At 37.0% G+C, this 21,413-nt stretch overlaps 1 protein-coding gene across 1 annotated transcript in view; it reads left to right on the forward strand.

The window, feature by feature from the left end:
• CPA6 (carboxypeptidase A6) overlaps positions 1-21,413 on the forward strand; it is a 265,046-nt gene that overhangs the window by 90,457 nt on the left and 153,176 nt on the right. The window contains exon 2 of the mRNA XM_069466420.1: positions 20,213-20,288. Within this exon, the coding sequence (XP_069322521.1) occupies positions 20,213-20,288 (76 nt within the window). The remainder of the gene's footprint in view (positions 1-20,212; positions 20,289-21,413) is intronic.

Raw genomic sequence — 21,413 nt, forward strand, 5'->3', positions numbered from 1 at the left:
AAAATATAAATTTTTCTGAACCTTGAAGCTGCAGATATAGTTCATGTAGAAAGCCATGGGTTATATCATCTAATTGGCAAAGGCAAACTTCGTTATCAAACCAATCGGCCCAATCAGACTCAATTTCTTTCAGGCAAGTCAGCCTTCATCTTTGAGTTCATACTTTTGTGTTATTACACAGCCCCTGCACGACCCTTTTTCTTCTTAAATTGAATTCTAGGATATGTGAGTAGATAAAATACAAAGCTCTGTCATAGGTTTGTTGCCTGGATAAAATATCTGCCATGATCATCATTTTTTTATTTTATTTATTTTATTTTATTTTTCACAGATTCTGTAATTTCTTCTTAGGGGACTCTCCTTCACAAAGGAGGCATTTGTTTGTTATTAGGATAGATGAAGCGAGGTTGTTAGATGTAAATTTTCACACCCCACTTCTCTGTGATATATCTGAATATAGACTTTCTCATCCTATTTTTCACACCATACTTATCCTTGTAATATGATGTGGGATGTGATGTGATGTGATGACAGAGAATGGCATGAAGTCCTACCACGGGTTTAAGGTGCCTTGTTTAGTTATTACTTTATTTGATACCCCTGAGAATTTTTTACCCTTGGAGCAATGCACCACAGTAAGATATGAGATGGAGGAAAGTTTTTGCCTTTATTCTGAAAAGTAGGAGGTGTGTGATTGTGAAGAACAGTGGAGGGTAAAAGGAGAACTAGAATAACAACTCAGCTTCAGCTATAGGTGCATTGTGAAGCAGAGCCGTTTCAGGAAAGAGTATATGTAAACACTAAAGAGCTGAAATTCATTGCCTTGAAAATATCAGTTTCCTTATTCCCCTTGGAAAGTCTCCATGCACCCCCGGGGTGTGAGTGCTCCAGCCTGAAGACAGCTGTGCCAAGGAGCCCTGTTCTGTTTGGCCATTGTTGCTATTAGGGCCATGCAGTGTTGCTCCTGACACATTATAATCCAACCAGATTCTGTCCCCTTGTGCACTGCTGGTTGATCTGGGCAAACACTGCCTTCAAAACCTAAAAGTCCCTATAGTCTGCAATGCCTCTTCAAGTTCTGGTGCAGAGACCTGAACCTGGGCATGTCCAGCAGCAAGAACAAGCTTGCAAGAGCTCTGCCTGTGCAAAAGGTGCAGAATCTGCCTCAGTTCACACAGAACCCAGGACTTCAAGTGTCAGAGTTACCTTGCTCTTGGGGGTTGAGCAAGCTCACACACACACCCTTCCATTTTACCCAGGGCATGCCTGCAATACCAAAGTAGCCATAATGGAATGGGTGTACAACAGCATCCATGCTGTCCTCAAGGTGCCACCAATATGCATTGTGATATGAAGAGTGAATGACGTCTCTTTCTCTCAGATTGCAAAACCAACTCTAATTTTCCCAGGAAAGGTATTAATTCCTTCAGCATAGAAAACCTACCTTGCTGTCATAAGCCAGTATCTCTTTCGGTGTGACCTGTGGACTTACCTACCTCAGAATCACCTGAGATGCTGTCAGACCTATTGAATCTAATTTATGGCAGGAGGCCTGAGAATCTATTTTTCACCAGCACCACAGGTTGTCTTTCTCTGATGAAATATCATATGTAATGGTGTACATGTATACATATTTTATCAAATAATTATTTAAAATCCTGCATGCCCACTCAGCTAAAAATGTGAAACACTGCCAATGTATTGAATCCTCCAAGGTGTACCCCCTTCTCGATCACCTCTTCTTCCTCTATCTCCTCTTCTTCCTGAGGTTACCTCTATCCTTAATTTTTATGGTTCCTTTGACTTTTTTTTAAAGAATTACCACATACACATATATTCCTTAAATTTTATAGTCACTTCTGAAATTTAAAAAATTTTGATTGTACACTATGTGTTCCTCTGTGACTTGCTTTTCTCATTCAGTAGTATGTTTGCAAGATTCATCCTTATTGATGCATGTAGTTGAAGTTCATCTATTTTTCACTGCTGTATAATATTCCATTTTGGAGACCTGCAATTTGTTTTTCTATTGATAGAAGTTTTTGTTGTTTTTAGTCTTGTTTCGTGATTATGATATAAAGCTGCTGTTCCTGTAGGAATCTCCCAGTGCCCAAGTGCATGAGTGCTTTTGAGAGTGGGGTTGTTCAGACATTAGGTATGAACATGTTGAACTTTTAGCAGTTAACACCAAATTGTTTTCTTCCAAAGTGCTATACCAATTTATATTCTATTGGGCAAAGATGTGGGTTTCAGTAGCTATCTCTTGGAACTAACAAAACTTCATTGAGAAACTGATAGTTGTGAAATGGCATCTCACTATGGTTTTCATTTGTGTCTCCTTGCTTACTGATGATATTGTACATTTATTCATATTTTTCATTTCTTTCTTGTTAATTGCATATTCATAGCCTTTGCCCATTTCTTATAAGTAATGCATCTTTTTCATATTGATACTAATCTTTTACTTATATGTGTTTTAAATATCTTCTCTCTGTGGCTTGCCTTTTCACTTTATGGTCTATTTTGATGAAAACTTCCTAATTTTAATACAATTGAATTAATCATCTTTATGATTTTTCACATCTTAGTAATAAATACTTCCCTATCTCAAGGTCATGGAGATATTTTATATTTTCCTCTTAACCTTTTAAGATTTTGCCTTTCACAATTAGCTTCTTAATGCATCTTGACTTGGGGTGGGTGTTTATGTGATGAAGGCCCAAGTTGATTTTTTTTCCCCACGTGGATAACCAGTTGTTCCAGTTCCATCTATGAAACAGTCCATCAATTCCCTGCTGATCCGCAGTCCTACCTCTGTCATTGAACAAGTTTCTCTGTAAGCGAGGCTATGCTTCCCATACATCTGTCTATCCTCATGCAAATTCCATAGTCTTAATTACTAGAAATTTATAGCAAGTCTTGGTATTTGGCAGGACAAAAAGTTGTTCTCATTATTCTTCTTCAGAAGTGACTTTCCTGTTCCTGACCCTATATTAATCTGTTATAGTTTAGATTCAGCTTGTCCAATTCCACAAAAAAAGTTGAAATTTTGATTGGAATTGCATACAATCTATAGATAAATTTGGGGAAAACCGACATCTTTACAATATCGTCTTCTAATACATGAACATGTATTTCTGTTTATGTCACTTTTAATGTGTTTTAATCAAATAATATAATTTCCTCCAGAAATACTTACATATGTTTTGTTATATGAGTTGCTGGGTACCTTATATTTTTGTGAATGATAGATTTTCATATGATATTTTCTGTATGTTGCTAATTTATAGAAAGTCAAATGACTTTTAAATTTTAATTATATATTGATTAAAATTGATTAAAATTTACCATGCTAAATTCTCTCACTAGCTATATGACTGCAGACTGTTTTTAGAGTTTTGTGTGTGGTTAATCATATTATCTATGAAAATTGGCAATTTTGTTTCTTCTTTCCAATTTTGTTCTTATTGCACTAATTCTGGTGAACATAAATGATAATGATGGCATCCTTTTCTTATTCTTGACTTCAAAGAAAAGCTTTGAGCACTTCACTGCTGGGCATGTTTGCAAATTAGAAACAGAATAGACTCTCAATCTAGTTTATATGACTCTTAACTCTTGTTTTAATCTTGTAACGCCATTTGACTCTGTACTATATTTTCAATACTTTCTGTATATTTTCTTTCTGGTTCACTAATTCCTCTTCAACTGCATCTAATCTACTGTTTAACCTGTCCATTGATTTTCTAATTTAATTTATTATGTGATTTAATTATAGAAATTTAGTTTGGTCATTTTTATAGTCCCTTGTTTGTTAGTCATATTTGGGGTCCTCTCCTTCATTTCCTTAGAATATTAAATAGATATATTCATACTCTATCTCAGGGATTGGCTAGTTATAGCCCACAGGCCAAATCCAGCCCAACCTGTTTTTATAAATACGTCTTATTGAAGCTCGGACAAACCCATTTGTTTCATTTTATCTTGGTAGCTTTCACCCTATAATGACAGAATTGTATAGTTACAATAGAGATTATTCCTGCAAACCTCAAATATTTACCATGCAGCTCTTTACAGAAAAACTTTTCCAACCCTTACACTATCTGATAATTTCAACATCAGTAGGCTCTGTAAGTCTAATTCTGCTCTTTGTTGTTTCTACTGACTTTTGCCCATGGTAGCTTATTTTCTGATGTGCTTTATAATTTTTGATAGTGAGCTCAGATTTGGTGGAACTTTATTTATGGGAACTCTTTGAGGCCTGGTTTTAAGACAGATCCTTCCAGAAATGATTTGCATTTGTTCTAGGAATCGAGGGCCAGGGCATGTCATAGGTCAAGGTCACCCAGGAGACAGACTCCAAAAGGGAGGTTTTCCTGGGGTCACTTTATTAGGGAATGCTCTCACAAACAACATCCATAAGGCAATGGTGGAATCTGAGGACAGTGGGAGACTTGAACTGCAGTACAATTATAGTAGGTTTCACGGGAAACTCTAAGGCTGGATTGGCCCTTCAGCAGCATCTCAAGTTAAGGCCAGGGGACCAGGTGCTGGCCGCCCTCAGCATAAGCTAGTGTTTCCATGTGGCCTGCCCCTGGGGAGTGGTCTTCATCTTGAGTGAGGCACTTCCTTTCAGCAATTGCTTAAGATGGACTCAGCTGTGCACCGTCAGCGGGTAATACTTTGTGGCTAGGAGAATGAACGCCTCGGTTCTGCAGGGGCGATTTGAGCAGCACACTGCAGTAGGGACCATAGCGAACTCCCAATCAGAAGGCTGCTTTAACACAAATTCTTAGCCTGGAGATTTTTGAATCACATAGGTAATTTGAATTTCATTCCTAATCTACTAGAGGGCTTGCTTGTGGTTTTAAAATCTTCCTGGTGACCACATTTTTCCTCTCTATCTAGAGCCAAGTTCAAGACAGACAAGTTTCCCTGCTCTCTCCTTTCACAAGGCATTTTTTTCTAATAATCTTTTCACTGAGGTTGTTATCTTTAAGGCCTTAGATAGGCGGGGATGCTTCTGGCCTGAATTCCCACCTTGCTCAGACTCGAAAGCACTGAGAGCTATCAAGAGGCTCCTCAGTCAGGGTAAGCACTGGCCCCAGTGTTAGCTTAACTTATCATTTTGGCCCCTTAGGATTTCCCTTACTTATTGCCACCCTACTCATGCATATTAAAAGATACCACCCCCTGTCCCCCCGCCCCAACACACACACAAATTTCAGCACTGCCAAGTTCTTTCTACTGGAAGGAGATTTTGGGATATCTAGCCCAACAAATTATGTTGGCGGGTACAGTCCCAGGTGAATCTCATACACACTCAAATTTTAAAACCATTAAACTAATATATGCCATCAATCTTTGAAGCATCACAGTCCTTCTATATGGTTTTATCTGATCACTCCAGCTAAACCTTTTTCATACATATTTTCTATGTAATTCATGAAACATTTGCCACATGTTACCTTGTAATAATAACATAAGGTATTATTTGTCTTATGTACCCAACTGGATTATTTATCTTTGAAATTTCTTTCCTTACGTAACCCGTTTCCACTTTCCTCCCCACCAGAGACTTGTGTGGAGTCATTGCTACGTGCATAGCTGTTGAATAAATAATTTGTTCTCCATTGTGGTGACATTTTTCTCAGGCTGAATCCCATTCTTAAGTACTACAAGAAAGGACTAAATTGAAGTATGACGTAATGATTTAACACAATATATATCAAGTCCTTGAGACATAGTGAAGATAATATCTTACTGTAAGAAATTAATTTTATGATGTTATTATATTTTATTGCTTTTTTCTCTCTGATTTATGCTAGTGAGAGAAAAATTCTCAAAGCTTACAATGGAAGCCAATTTCAGGGCATTTAGAAGGTAGGGTTTACAAAAAGCCAATTTCAATTCAATTCAGCAAATACTTATTGATCATCCATTGTGTGTGAGATAACCACGGTAGGCATTCAGCCTCTTGAGAAATTTTGTTCTAAAGTGAAGTCATCAGGAAGGCTTTTGAAGACTGCATTTTTCTTTTCTTTGCTGTTAAAATAACTGCAACAAACAAAAGGCAAGAATGAAGTCATCACTTCTGCCTAACTTTAATCCAAGAGTGAAGTCTAAATCTTCATGTCCTAAGCAAACTGCCACAGGGAGATTCTTCATGTCCTGAGTACTTTATCTCGCAACCATAAACCACAGCCAAAGAAGGGAGAATCCATTTAGCTCTCTAGAGGATGCTCTGCCAAGTTGTCTCTTTTTTATCGCTTTTTAATGAAATTTTTCATGTGCATCAAAACACAATCTTTCAACACAGGAAATGCAGCTCTGAGACCCAAGTACTTTATAATATAGAACCTACATGTGAGCACTAATTTTTTAGATGGAATTACCTAATGGATTTCTTTGTGCTCAGGGATGAGAATTTTTTTTAAGCAAGCATCCTATTACTAATTTTTCCACAGGATACAAGCTCTCAGAAAGTTCAGCAAATATTTTAAACTGTCCTATTTTCCCTAAGAATATGAAATGTCTTAGCTATGGGGTACCCTAAGTCTTGCCTTCTGAAAGCACACGTAGTTTTTTAAGCTGCCATCAAAATTAAAGGGGTGTTGTAAAGAGAGGGATTTGGGGAGGAAATTTTTTAATGCCAGCGTGTCTATTCCCACTTGTGAAGACTGATTTAACAGTGAATTTTGTGATCCCATTAGTTTCCCTTATCTCATTTCTCTGACAATAATCAAACTAAGTAAAATTACTGTTATTATACAGAGGGCTTTTGGTTATAAGTAAGAAATAAACCTGACTCAAACTGACCTACATAATAAAGACATTTATTATGTAACAGGAAGTCCAGCAGTAGAACGAGTTTAAGCTTAAAAGTTGGTTGATTCAACAAGATCATTGCAGACCCAGGTTCTTCCTACTCAACAATCCACAGTGAGCTTAGGATGAGTCTGTTTCATCCTTAGGATGAGCCTGCTTCACCCCAAGCTGACTCCTTTCATAATTACAGGCTGCCAGTGGCAGGCAGAGTTATACATTTCCTTGTTTACATTCAACAAAAGAGTGAATCCACCCCTCCCCTCATGGAATAATAATCCTTCCTTAAATCTTACTGAGCCAATTTGTAAAACATGTGCATCCCCAGATGCACAAAAGTTGCCAGGGAATATCCAAGCTTGGATTGGCTCATCAGGACTCAATCCTGGTACGGGGATGGGTGAATATTTGAGCGGGATCAGAGTCCTGTTAGGGTTTCAGGAGAGAAAATGGATTTAGAAGAGCAGCAAACAGCATCCACTGCAGTCATCTATTCTGATCTCTGTGAAGGGAAACACTAGAAATCCTTTACTGCATCTGGGTAAACTTGGTCTTTGGAAGTATTGAAAAGTTGAACATGTGTGGCTTGAACCAATAAAGAAAACACCTCTATAGGACTTTCTCCGAAATTGTTTTCCCTTTTTATTTTACACAAATTGTTCTACGTCCCCCATCGCCATTGTAAAAAATAACGAGACTGTCAATATGTATATTTCTCACATGCCAAAGAGCTGCCTGAGCAGAAAGCACATAGCAAATCTCAAATGAAGACATTGGTCAATGATTAGGTTCAAATACCTACGAAAAGGACAAGAAACAGAAACAGTAGCAACAACAAAAAGGTTAAATATATTCAGAATCAAATCTTGTTTGTTTTGTTTCTGGTGTTCACGGTGAAGCACATTTGGAGAACATTAAGTTCTAAAGGATGAGAAGGATGTTTTACTGTAGAGCTAATGACAGTAGCTGCTGTGTATTGAGTGGCTATAAATTAGGCATTTACCAGACAATATCTCATTGGAACTGTGACTGTGAACCCATCCAAGGCAAGAACTGCTATCTCTCTGGCACTTACCACCATGCCCGGTACATAATGTAACCTTCATACACGTGCTGGATGAAATAATTTTCACAAAAACCTTATGCAATAGTACATTGGTGTTTCCCCCAATTTAAAGATTGTGACTCTTTGCCTCTAAATGTTTAAGCGTTTAGGTCAAGGGCACACATCAAGGGCTGGAGATCAGATTGGAATCCAACCTTACTCTCTTTCTCTCCAAAAGTAAAGAGGGAAATGGATCTAAGAAGATAAATCTGGTGAGTTGGAGAGAGAAATAAAAAAATGAAGTATCTGAAGTTTAAGTGTTTTTAATACTAGTGCATTTATTAGGTTTGAAAAAGACATGCTCCAGATGTGTCAGCTGATAGAAGTTTATTACAAGGAAATTTATTACAAGAAAGAACAGGGCCCAGGCTCCTGGTTGCACGTAGACCCCTGGTTTGCATTTACAATCTGTAATGTGCAAAGTGCGGGCGCTCGCTGCTTTAGAACTTCACCATTATGGTGACTCAGCTAGTACCTGTCTCTATATCCAATGCTCCTGGTGCAGCAAACTAACTTATTCTTTTATTTTTTATGTCTCAAGTGCAAACTCCCAAAGATGAAATCTGACTGGAGCAGCTGTCAGTCACTGTCCAGGAGAGTGAGCCTGACAGGGCAGAATTTTCTTGTCATTCCCCCTATCATCTGCTGACTACCTTCAAGTTAGGTGTCACATTAGGTGTGGCCCTGGGGGAAGGAGCTACAATATACCAAGCAAAGGACACCTCGAAAGGAGACTATGAGCAGGTCGTACATTCTGAAGCCACCCGGAATATCTGCTGCAAGTAGTTGCCTCTGAAGAGGATCACATTCTTCCTTCCATTCAACAAGTTAGAACATGACAGAACACAAAAGGCTGGGTTGATACAGTCAGGAATCCTCAAAGTATATATATTGGATAAAGTAAAAAAAAAATGCTCCAAATACAAAATTGCAATAACAATATCAAACATCAATATTAGCCCTTACTATCTATCAGTAATTATTCTAAGCATTTCACATGTATACTCCTTTAATCTTCACAGTAACCCATTAGTTAATTACCAGTATCCCAAAACTATAAATAAAGAGACTGAGGCACAGAGAAGTAAAAAACTTATTCAAGTTTGCACAGCTAGCATGGCCACTTGGCTCCAGAGTACATGCTTTTACCACCCTTTCGTTTTTTTTCATAGAGAACTAAATTTTCTGGGAAGAAATAGAAAACATTCGTAGGCCAGACGTTTTGGGGAAAAAAGCTAGAGTTGCAAGAAAACATTGATGCCGTGTGGCTCTGGGAGTCAGGACCACAAAAAGGGCCCCTAGAGGCTGGAGCAGTGACTCCAGTGCCTATGGTGGGCAGAAGCACAGAGCTAGCTATGTCTCCTACAGAAAGCAGGGAGCTCCGAAGTGTTGAGAAAAGTTCCTTCCTCCAGCCAGGAGAAAGTGATGGAGGTTTTGGTCCATCAGGGATTTGGGAAATGGGGTCTGCCTAGGAGAAGTGGGTACCCCAGGCCTCTACGATGCATGGATATGGGCTCCTTATTTACACTCTGCATGATATAGAAATTGAAATTAAAACAAAAAAACTGGTCCCAGACCATTCAAGACAAGCTCCAAACTTCTCTATAGAAACACTCTGATACCCCAGGACTCCCACAGAATAAACCAAAATGTATTAAATTCCTGCTTCCGTGGAGTTTAGGGCTTAGTAAAGAAACAGACATTAAACAAAAATACAGTGACACATAAGTGTTAGGAAATGTATTGGGAGTATTGGGAAAATACAGGAACAAAGTGATCAAAATCAGCTAGCTATCAAGGAATAGTTCCCCAAGGATGTGACCTTCAAGCTGAGGTCTTTAGGGTGTATATTAGTTGCTACCGCTGCCTAACAAAGAACCACAGAATTCGTTTTCACAATTCTGGAACTGGGAGTCCAAGATCAAGGTGTCAGCAGGCTTGTTTTCTTTCGAGGCCTCTCTCCTGGTCTAGTAGATGGCTGTCTTCTCCCTGTGTCTTTCTCCATGTCTGTGTCCAAATTCCCTCCTCTTATAAGAACACAGTCATATTGGATTAGGGCCTACCCTATTAATGTCATTTTAACTTAATTCCATCTTTAAAGACCCTACCTCCAAATACAGTCACGTTCTGAGATTGAGGGAGTTAGGAGTTTAACATATGAATTTGGAGGGGGGAAACAATTGGGACACAATTCAGATATCCACATTGATGCACAGTGTGCAACAAAAATTCTAGATGAGTTTAACAAAACATGGAGCTAAAGGACTAGGGAAACATTGTGCAGAGAGGAATAGAGAAAAAAGAGATCCTTAAGGTCTTTTCTTGTTCAAGGGAGCAAATTGCAGAGACTTATTCTATACATGAAGAAAAAGGTATCTATTAAAGCACGTTTGTAAAATATATAAGAAAAAAAATTACCAAAAACTAGAAATAAGATGCATAGCTTGCAAGTTGTTAGATAAGAAAAAGTTAACCAAAAAAATTGATTAATCCAAGAAAGACAGGAAAGAGAAAGAAAAGGACAAGAACCAATAACAAACCAAAAAATTATAAAAATAAAGCCACATATATTATGTATTACAATTAATGTGAATAAGTAAAATTTTCCAGTTAACAATCAGAAAGTCTCTAGATATACAATCATATTGTCAGCAAAGAGCAATAGTTTGACCTCTTGTGCCCCCACTTGGATGCCCTTGATTTCCTTCTCTTGTCTGATTGCTCTGGCTAGGACTTCTAGCACTATGTTGAATAGCAGTGGTGATAAAGGGCAACCTTGTCTGGTTCTAGTTCTAAGTGGGAATGCTTTCAGTTTTTCTCTATGCAGTATATGTTGGCTGTGGGTTTGTCATATATGGCTTTTATAGTTTTTCGGTAAGTCTTGTCTATGCCTATTCTGTTAAGCGTTCTTATCATAAAAGGGTGCTGGATTTTGTCGAATGCTTTTTCTGTATCTATTGAGAGGATCATATGGTCTTTATTTTTACTTCTATTTATGTGTTGAATTACATATATAGATTTGCTTATGTTGAACCATCCCTGCATCTCTGGGATGAAGCCCACTTGGTCATGATGAATTATTTCTTTGATAAGCACTTCAATTCGATTTGCTAGGATTTTTTTGAGAATTTTTGCATCTAATTCGTAAGGTATATTGGTCTGTAGTTTTCTTTTTCTGTTGCATCCTTTCCTGGTTTTGGTATCAGGGTGATGTTGGCTTCATAAAACACCTTGGGGAGAATTCCTTCCTTCTCAATGTTGTGGAATAAGTTCTGCAGGATAGACACAAGTTCTTCTTTGTAGGTCTCATAAAATTCAGGTGTGAAACCATCGGTCTGGGACTTTTCTTTTTAGGAAGGTTTTTTTATTGCTGTTTCAATTTAAGTACTTGATATTGGTCTGTTCAGGAATTCTATTTCTTCCTAATTGAGCCTAAGGAGGCTGTGTATTTCTAAGAGTTTGTCCATTTCCTCCACGTTTTCAAGTTTATGTGCATGGAAGTTTTCATAGTATTCATAGATAATATTTTGTATTTCCATGGTATCAGTTGTAATTTCTCTTTTTTCATTTCTGATTGAGCTTATTAGAGTCCTTTCTTTTCTGCTTCTCATTAATCTAGCAAGAGGCATGTCAATTTTATTTATTTTTTCAAAGAACCTATTTTTTGTTTTATTTTCCATATGGTTTATTTGTTACCAATTTCATTTAGTTCAGCTCTGATCTTTGTTATTTCCTTTCTGCTGGGTTTGGAGTTGGTTTGCTCATCCTTTTCCAGCTCTGTGAGATGATTCATTAGATTGCTGATTTGTGATCTGTCTTTTGGATGTAGGCATTTATGGATATAAATTTTCCTCTCAGGACTGCTTTAGCTGTGTTTCACAGATTTTGATAACTTGTGTCTCCTTTATTATTTAGTTCAAAGAATCTTTTGATTTCCATCTTAATTTCCTTAACCCAATAATTGTTCAGCAGAAGTTTGTTTAGTTTCCATGACTTTGTGTAGAGATGAGAGTTTCTGTTGGAGTTGATTTCTAATTTTATTCCATTGTGGCCTGAGAAGATGCATGTATAATTTCTGTTTGTTTAAATTTGTTGAGACATGCTTTGTAGCCTAGGATTCTGCCATGAGACTACTGGAATTGATAAACAAATTCAGCAAAGTCTCAGGTTACAAAATCAATAGTATTCCTATACACCAACAACAGTCAAACTGAGAACCAAATCAAAGACTCAATACCCCTCACAATAACAACAAAGAAAATAAAATACCCAGGAATATATTTAACTAAGGAGGTGAAAGACCTCTGCAGGGAGAACTACAAAACACTAAGGAAGGAAAAAGCAGAGGACATAAATAGGTGGAAAACCATACCATGCTCATGGGTCAACAGAATCAACATTGTTAAAATGTCTATACTACCCAAAGTGATCTAAAGATTCAATATAATCCCTACTAAAATACCAACATCATTTCTCACAGATTGGAAAAAATAATTCTACGCTTTGTATGGAACCAGAGAAGACTCTGTAGAGCAAAAGCAATCTTACGCAAAAAGAACAAATTGGGAGGTATCAATTTACCAGACTTCAAGCTATGCTACAAGGCTATAGTAACTGAAACAGCATGGTACTGGCACAAGAACAGAGACATAGACCAATGAAACAGAACTGAGAACCCTAATATAAAACCATGCTCATATAGCCATCTAATCTTTGACAAAGCAGACAAAAACATACACTAGGGAAAAGAATCCTTATTCAGTAAATGGCTCTGGGAAAATTGGATAGCCACATGTAAAAGACTGAAACAGAATCCACACCTCTCACCTCTCGCAAAAATCAACTCAAAGTGGATAACAGACTTAAATGTAAGGCATGAACTATAAGAATTCTAGAAGAAAATGTTGGAAAAACCCTTATAGACATTGGCCTAGGGAAAGAATTTATGAAGAAGACCCCAAAGGCAATCAAAGCAACAACAAAAATAAATACGTGGGACCTGATCAAATTAAAAAGCTTCTGCACAGCCAAGGAAACTATCAGGAAAACAAACAGACAACCTACAGAATGGGAGAAAATATTCCCATGATACATATCTGATAAATGGCTAACTACAATCTATATAGAACTCAGGAAAACCAACAAGAAAAAAATCAAACAACCCCATTAAAAAGTGGGCAAAGGACTTGAACAGAAACTTTTTGAAAGAAGACAGACTAATGGCCGACAATCAATGAAAAAATTCTCAACATCTCTAATCATCAGGGAAATGGAAATCAAAACCACAATGAGATATCACTTATCTCCAATAAGAATGCCCTTTATCAAAAAGTCCCAAAACAATAAATAGTGGCGTGGATCCGGAGAGATGGGAACACTCTTACACTGCTGCTGGGACTACAAACTAGTACAACCTCTGTGGAAAGCAATATGGAGACACCTCAAAGAGCTACACGCAGAACTACCATTTGATCCTGCAGTCCCATTACTGGGCATCTACCAAAAGGAACAAAAGACATTTTGTAAAAAGACATCTGCACTAGAATGTTTATAGCAGGAAAATTCACAACTGTAAAGATGTGGAAACAACCCAAGTGCCCATGAATACATGAGTGTATTAATAAAATGTGGTATATGTATACCATGGAGTTCTACTCAGCCACACACACACAAAAAAATGGTGATTTAGCACCTCTTGTATTATCCTGGATAGAGCTGGAGCCCATTCTACTAAGTGAAGTATCACAAAAATAAAAAAACAAGCACTACATGTACTCACCATCAAATTGGTATTAACTGATCAACACTTATGTGTACATATAGTAGTAACACTCATTAGGTGTCAGGCAGGTGGGAGGGGAGTGGAGGGGGATGGATATATTCACACCTAGTGGATGTGGTGCGCACCATCTGAGGGATGGACAGATTTGAAGCTCTGACTTGGGTGGGGCAAAGGCAACATATGTAACCTAAACATTTGTACTCCCGTAATATGCTGTAAGTAAGTAAATAAATATCAGAAAGTCTCTTACCGGATTTTTAAATTTAATCTACAATTATGATGTTTGCAAGAGACACATCTGGAAAAAAACATAAGAAACAGAAAGCAGGAGTGGCCATGCTATGGGGAAAACTGGAATTCAAGGTAACAGCATTAGTGAGCCAAAGAAGGGTTTTTCTATGGAAACTTTATTTTTTTTTTTTTGAGACAGAGTCTCACTTTGTTGCCCAGGCTAGAGTGAGTGCCGTGGCGTCAGCCTAGCTCACAGCAACCTCAAACTCCTGAGCTCAAGGGATCCTCCTGTCTCAGCCTCCCGAGTCGCTGGGACTACAGGCATGCACCACCATGCCCGGCTAATTTTTTCTATATATATTTTTTTAGCTGTCCATATAATTTCTTTCTATTTTTAGTAGAGATGGGGTCTCGCTCTTGCTCAGGCTGGTCTCGAACTCCTGAGCTCAAACGATCCACCCACCTCGGCCTCCCAGAGTGCTAGGATTACAGGCGTCTATGGAAACTTTAAATGAATAAAATTTTTATTTTGTCCAGAAGACATAGTAGTCATAAGCTTATATATAGTGACATATCATCCAAACATATGAATCAAAAATTTTAAAATTTAAAATAGAGAAATCCAAAATTATTGTAGGTATATTAAATTATCTCAAGAACTGTCAAATTCAGTGGACAAAAATAAGGACAGACAAAATATAGTTAAAATATATAAAATGAAAATATACTTAACATGCTTAATAAGTATATGTAGAATTTTACATATAAGAAAAATATACATTTTTTTGCAAATATTCATGAACTATTCTAAAAATTGAATATATATTAAGCCATAAATATCAACTCAATAAGATCTACAAAGTAGAAATTATATAGGCCACCTTCTCTGACCTTAAGATAATAAAACAATAGTAAAAATAAATCTATGCACCCTAAATACATCTCACTACTTGATTTTTTAAACATTCTTCAAAATAACTTATTTTTAGACTAAAAACTGAAATCCTAACTATTAGTTTTGAGTATCAATAAGAACATTACAAATTAAAACAATAACAAAAACCTAAAGAAGTATGAGATTAATAAAGGTAGATACAGAAATTAAGTGTGTGTGTGTATATATATATATATAAAAAATCATAATCCAAAAGATTCTTTAAAATAATAAAATCAATCTTTGGAAAGTCTGATTAAGGAATTTTTTTAAAAAACACTAATGACATTAGGATATAGAAAGGAAGACAAAGCTATAGGTAAAGATAAGACTTTTTAAATTATAAGATGTTTTAATTAGTAGTTTATATTTGTATAAATAAGTGAATGGTTTTCCAGGAAATGCAATTACCAGAATTAACTCAGAAAGCTCAGAAAAACTAAATAAACCAATGACCACAAAAGAATGAAAAAGGTAGGTATTTAACTTCTAACTATCAAAAATCTTACGGATGTGTTCTGCAAAAACAATCAGAAACATAATTTCTGTGCCATTCAAGTTGTCAGAGTATATTAAAAAGGGTGAAAATTTCCCAGATAATTCCATGAGGCTAGCATAACGCTGATACCAAAATCAGACAAGAGTGACTCAAAACCAGTATTTTTTTAAAGATTTATTATAAGTTCCTTTTTTTTTTTCATTTCAGCATATTACAGGGGTACAAATGTTTACCTCCCTCATGAATATAGGCATAAAACACCATAATAAAATATTAGCACATAAAATCCAGCTATTTATTTAAAAGAAGGTACAGCAAGTCCTTGAATAAAGTCATTTTGTTCAACACCGTTGTATAATAACGTTGATGAGAAAAATAATTCATCCCCAGCTGGGGCCATTGTTTGTATGGAGTTTGCACGTTCTCCCCACATCTGCGTGGGTTTTCTCCAGGTACTGATTTCTTCCCACATCCCAAAGGTGAAGTGGCATGTGTACATGGTCCCAGTCTGAGTGAGTGTGGGCGGGTGTGTGTGCACCCTACAACAGGACGGTGCTGTGGCCAGGGCTGACTCCTGCCTTGCACCCTGAGCAGCTGGGATGGGCTCTGGCCACCTGCAACCCTGAGCTGGAGATAAGTGGGTTGGAAAATGAATGAAGGAATGAATATAAATTATTGTAAAATGAAAATTCATAAAGGAGATGATAATCACACAAATGTATGACAATAAATGCGGCTGCCCTATTCGTGATTGGTTTTGAACCTCATGGCTGGAGGAGATGCTCTTATTTTCACTTTACAAACGTTTATTCCTTGATTTAACCCACCACCACTACTAGTGCCCTCACTCACTCATTCACCAAAAATTGGGTAAATAATTACCTTACTTATTTTTATTAATCTTTATTAAATGTGTATATAGCTCTTGTTTATTTCAATGTTTAATATTAGAAGTGTTTGGGATCCTTATTTAGAAGTTTAGTGATGTTTTTCAGACCAAAAATAGGCCATAGGAACTTAACTCTTGTTGGTATCAATTGATACCATGGTAAAATTGATTTCATGATACATTGTTTAAAGTGGCAATTTCCAAGATCCTATAGATGATGTTAAGTGAGGATTTACGTATTTTAAAACCAATTTGTTAAGAGAAAAATAAAAGCAAATTAGTGTCATATAATGTTATAAAATAGTATATGTGTGTGGAGAAGGGAGTCTGGAGTGATACACAAGAAATTATTAACAATGGCTACTAGGGAAGATAGAAGGGGTTGAGAACTAGGAAGACAAATTGATCATTTCATATGCTCTGTAATATTGTAATTTTTACAAGCATAGATTCATAAACTAGTTCTGTAACTTACAAAGAAGTTTAGAGCTCATTGATGGAATCAGTTGTGAAAGTTCATACCAGAAGCCATAAGCAAAAATCTAGAGCTTCGCATCTGTGTCTTTCAACGGGATTTTCAAGTTGCCTAGAAAACAGAAATGCTCTTCCATAGGAGTCACACAGTCAGGGCACAGAAGAATAACGGTAAATATGGTAGGCGTCAAACTCAGACAATATAGTCTAAAACTTTTAAATGAAAAGGCAACTGAGAGATCATCCCTCCCTCTTCCAATGAGGAAACTGACAGCCAGATGGATTGTAAATAGTTGGAGGTTGTGTTCTCTTGCCCAATTATCTTCTCTAGGTGCATACATTCTCATTAGGCATTTAGTAATACTTTTCAAATTAATTAAATTTATGTACCATTGCCTCATTTATGATTGCAACTGTACATCGGGATTATTAACCAAACTCACAACCAAACTTGATGCTGGCGTTATAGCAACATAACCTCATTTGTCCTGTAAAGCAAAGGAACAAAATACAAGCATTATTGGCCATTATAGGCTCATATAATCCTAGCATTTTTGGAGGCTGGGGTGGAAGGATTACTTGAGGCCAGGAGTTCAAGACCAGCCTGGGCAACATAGCAAGACCCCATTTCTACAAAAAATAAAAAATTAGCCAGATGTAGTGGTGCACATTTGCAGTCCTAGCTACTCAGGAGGCTGAGGCAGAAGGATAACTAGAGCCCAGGCACTGGAGGTTGTAGTGAGCTGTGATGACACACCCTAGCACCCTAGCCTGGACAACAGAGTGAGATCCTGTCTCAAAATTTAAAAAATGTAAGCATATCATGAATGAATAAGTATTGATAACTTTTCGGAGATTCATTATCTGGGATGTCCTGCTGCCTCTATACTACATCCTTAAAATATAATTAAAAACACCTATGCTGTCTTTCTTTGGAAAACTTTATAGAGGCTCTCTGTGTTAGAAACAACTGATTTACAAACACATGTTCTTATGAGCAGGTGGTTGCCCAGTAGTTTCTCTAACCTCAACCCATATTCGATCCTTTGATTCCCTCGACTTAATCCCAAAGGGTAGTCAAAAAGTTCTTAAATTGATGTTGCCACCTAGCAGTCCAAGAAAACCTGATAAGTTGTAAAGAAAGCTCTTTGGCTCACCTTGTTTGATAGTTGTGCACAGTTTAGTTCTTCTAAGTTCCAGGAGACACTTTATTACCTGAAACCTCCTTATTGGTAGTACCAAATTATTATTCACCATTTCAAAAAAGACTAGCTATCAGATTTAGGAAGAATAAGCTTTTTGTTTGGTGAAACAAACGGGGCATTTGGGAGTCATGTGGTTTTTACACACTGAATAAAGAGCTCTTGTTGGGTTTTGGTTACCAGTTATTCCATCAATATAATTCACTGGTTCACAAAAAATGTATGACATTTCATGGGTTTTCCAAAATAGCTTTCCTTATTCTCTGTTCTTTGATAAGTAATCATACAGTAATAAACACGTTTCTAAAGTCACACCTGAGAATTTCTAAAGGCTGGGATGAAGTGAACTTTTGTGATAAAAATGACAGAGCTGGGTTTGAGCAATCACTTTCAGGGTTAAATAATCCCAGGAGTGGTTCCTTTATGTCCTATACTTGCAGAAGAGGAACCAATTGCCAGGTTGAATTATCCATCTTAAAAAAAAATTTTTTCTCATGGCTGTAAAACAGCTACAGATTGCTTTCTTTGCACTCTTGAGGAGCTGACAGGGCCCCAGATGGAGGTGTTTTTCAGCAAGCTGTCAAGTGATGCATCCATCAAAAACAGCCATATCAGCCAGCCGAGTTTTCTTTCTCTGCCAAATATTAGATTGGGTCAGGTGGGAGAGGCCAGGGTATGATGAATCCAGGAAAAACAAAGGTCAAAGAACTGTGTACCAGAAACGAAAAGAGAAGAGATATGTTTACATTTAAATTCCAAAGTTTACATTTAGAGTTGTTTTATAATGATGATTTTTTTCCCTCTGCTTTCTTTTATTTTTTCCAGAAATATGGACTTCATGACATTGATACCGAGAGGTTATTTTGTGTGATTTTTTTGAGGAAATCAAAGCTGCAAAGTTATTTTTAGAATAGTAGTGCCTAAAACATAGTAGATTATAATCAGCAAGCCAAGGGCCTTTTAATTTATAGACCTGAAGAAGCTATTCTAGATATCATTTGAAATAATGAAGCTAAAGTGATTGGAAATGACCACCGAGCCCTAAAAAATCATTGCCCAACAAATCCATAAGTATTCATGGGGGTTTGATGCCCCTCATTAGCCTTATGTTATCTTGAAAACTTCTAGTCATTGGGGTAGCAAAACCATGAAAAAGTATGCAAATTCCATCCTTATTCCTGGTGCACTTTTGGGGCTGGCATAAATTGTGGTGAATTAGTACAGTCTTTGTTTTCTACTTTATGTATATGCTATTAATAAAATTCTACTTTATGTTCAGTCATTGTAAAATGCCTTAGAGACTTATGAAAAATATTCATTCCTATTTTGCTTTATTTACTTAGTTTTTCCTTAAATTTCCTCTGGAAGCCAATTCTCAGCAATCTCCTTTATGCCAATATTAATAAATATTTAATGAGCATTCACTCTATGCAAAGCACATTGAGCAGTTGTGATTATTCTATGCCAGAGCTGTGCTCCCCAACCTGTCCTCATCGTGACACACCTAGAATTGATTATACCTGCCGGGCACACCTGGGAGAAGAGTTGTCCACCACAGAGAAGTCTCTGGAAGACAGAGCAACACCTCTCAAGTCATCTTGGGCAACTCAGGACCTTTAAAGAAAGAACCTTACAGTGTGTTCAAATGTAGTTTCAACTGTGATAAACTGTCATGGTTGTAAACATTGATTTTAAGTTTGTATCACTCTAAAAATTATACAGCCAGCAATATCCCATGGCACACTTGCAAACTGCTGGTGGCCTCTCATTGGGAAGCTGTGTGCTTGAAATCAGATGCCCCATAGAGATGGGCTTCTCTTTACTCTACTCCCTGTGGGAAGAATCCAAACCAGAATTTTTCATAGTGTGTGGATTTCACATCCTCTCACTGAAAGTCACATTCCTTTTCAGCATTAAGTTTTTAAAAGAATAGTTTTTCTTTCCTCTGTCAACAGGAATTTTCTTTCTTGGTATCTTCTCTGAGCTGTTCATGAAAGTTCCTGTCTCTTGCTGCCATTTTCTGCATTTATAACATCGAATGTGAGTTTGTAATCTTCAAAAAGTGATGAAATACCAAATAGTTTTAAGACAAGGCAAAAAGGCCAATGCAATCAGAGAATAACAAGAACTGGATAAAATACTTACTGGGTCAGTGAAAAGTTTTGCTGTGTTTTTTCTTAAATGCAGTTTTTTAAGAGGTAAGAAAAGGATGGTTAATATCTTTGTTTTTTTGAAAGGTAATTGTCATCTTTTTTTTCCTCTGTCTTGTAGTGATAAGGTGATAAGACTTATTCCCAAAACAGAAGAGGAAGCATATGCACTGAAGAAAATATCCCAGCAACTCAAGGTAATAGAACGTTCCTGCACTTGCAGTGGAATTAGGCTTGTAACGTGTTTACAGGACTTTGCTGGCTAGAGTTGAATAATCGGAGTTAATTAGCCAGAGGAAGTGAGGGCTAAGAGATGACTTGAAAGAGCTTTTAAAGGATACTTAAGGCTACTCAAGAGTTTTCTGTCTGACACATTATCTATTTACTGTCCATCTCCTGGGTAGCATGTAAGCTTCACGAGAGAGTTTATCTATTTTTGTTCATTGCTATATTCCCAATTAGTGTCTGGAATAGCCTTGAAGCTCAGTAAATGGGGTTTTTTGTTTGTTTGTTTTTCTTAATGAATGAGTGAATTTAGTTTATAGTACTCCAGAACTTCTCTTTTCCTTTCTGAGATCTTCCTGCTGATCATTTAGGTACTTTACTCCTCATTAACACTTCAAACAGAAGTAAGTTGAGGAATATAAAAGCAAAAAATTCAAGTTAATTAATTTTGCTATGTTTCAGTGGTTCTGATAAGAGAATTTTGTTAGCAAAGGTTGAAGTCTGTGATTATTCAATCTTTGATGAATTTTATGGATTTTAGAGTGAGAGAGTTTCTCATCTCCCCATTGGTGCATATAATTGAGTGTTAGCTTTTAACTATAAGGTTACAATGAGAAGTGTGGCAATTGGCTGTTTTCCATGCCAACCAAGACAGAAGCAAGGCAATAAATTGTGTGGTGATTTGGATTTCATTTTAATGGATAGCAAAACAGATTGCCAAAGGGACCTCATTAGTCTTTACAGGATCGGAAAATATTTTTCCTAGATGACTACAGTCCAGTCCTACATGAAGGAGTGTTAGGAAACGAGGGAGGAGTGATAAACTTGGTGGCTTCTGGAGATATTTGTAATTACCAAACTTTTGATCTTCTGTTTATGGTTTGATTTTTCTCTTTGGTATCTTACCTCCAAATATTGAATTTATTTGCAAATGAAGCTTTGAACTTTTGGTTTGTCAATTTCCTTTCTTCCTCCTCCTTCCCATCCCCTACACAAACAGGGTCCAGTTCAAGCACAGCACAAAGGCCCAGAGTGAGGACTCAGGAGCTCTTCCCCAAATCATGGGTATTTTACCTAATACCAGAGAGGTTGTGCTC

The sequence above is a fragment of the Eulemur rufifrons genome, chromosome 3 (assembly GCF_041146395.1).
Source record: "Eulemur rufifrons isolate Redbay chromosome 3, OSU_ERuf_1, whole genome shotgun sequence".
Classification (NCBI taxonomy): domain Eukaryota; kingdom Metazoa; phylum Chordata; class Mammalia; order Primates; family Lemuridae; genus Eulemur; species Eulemur rufifrons.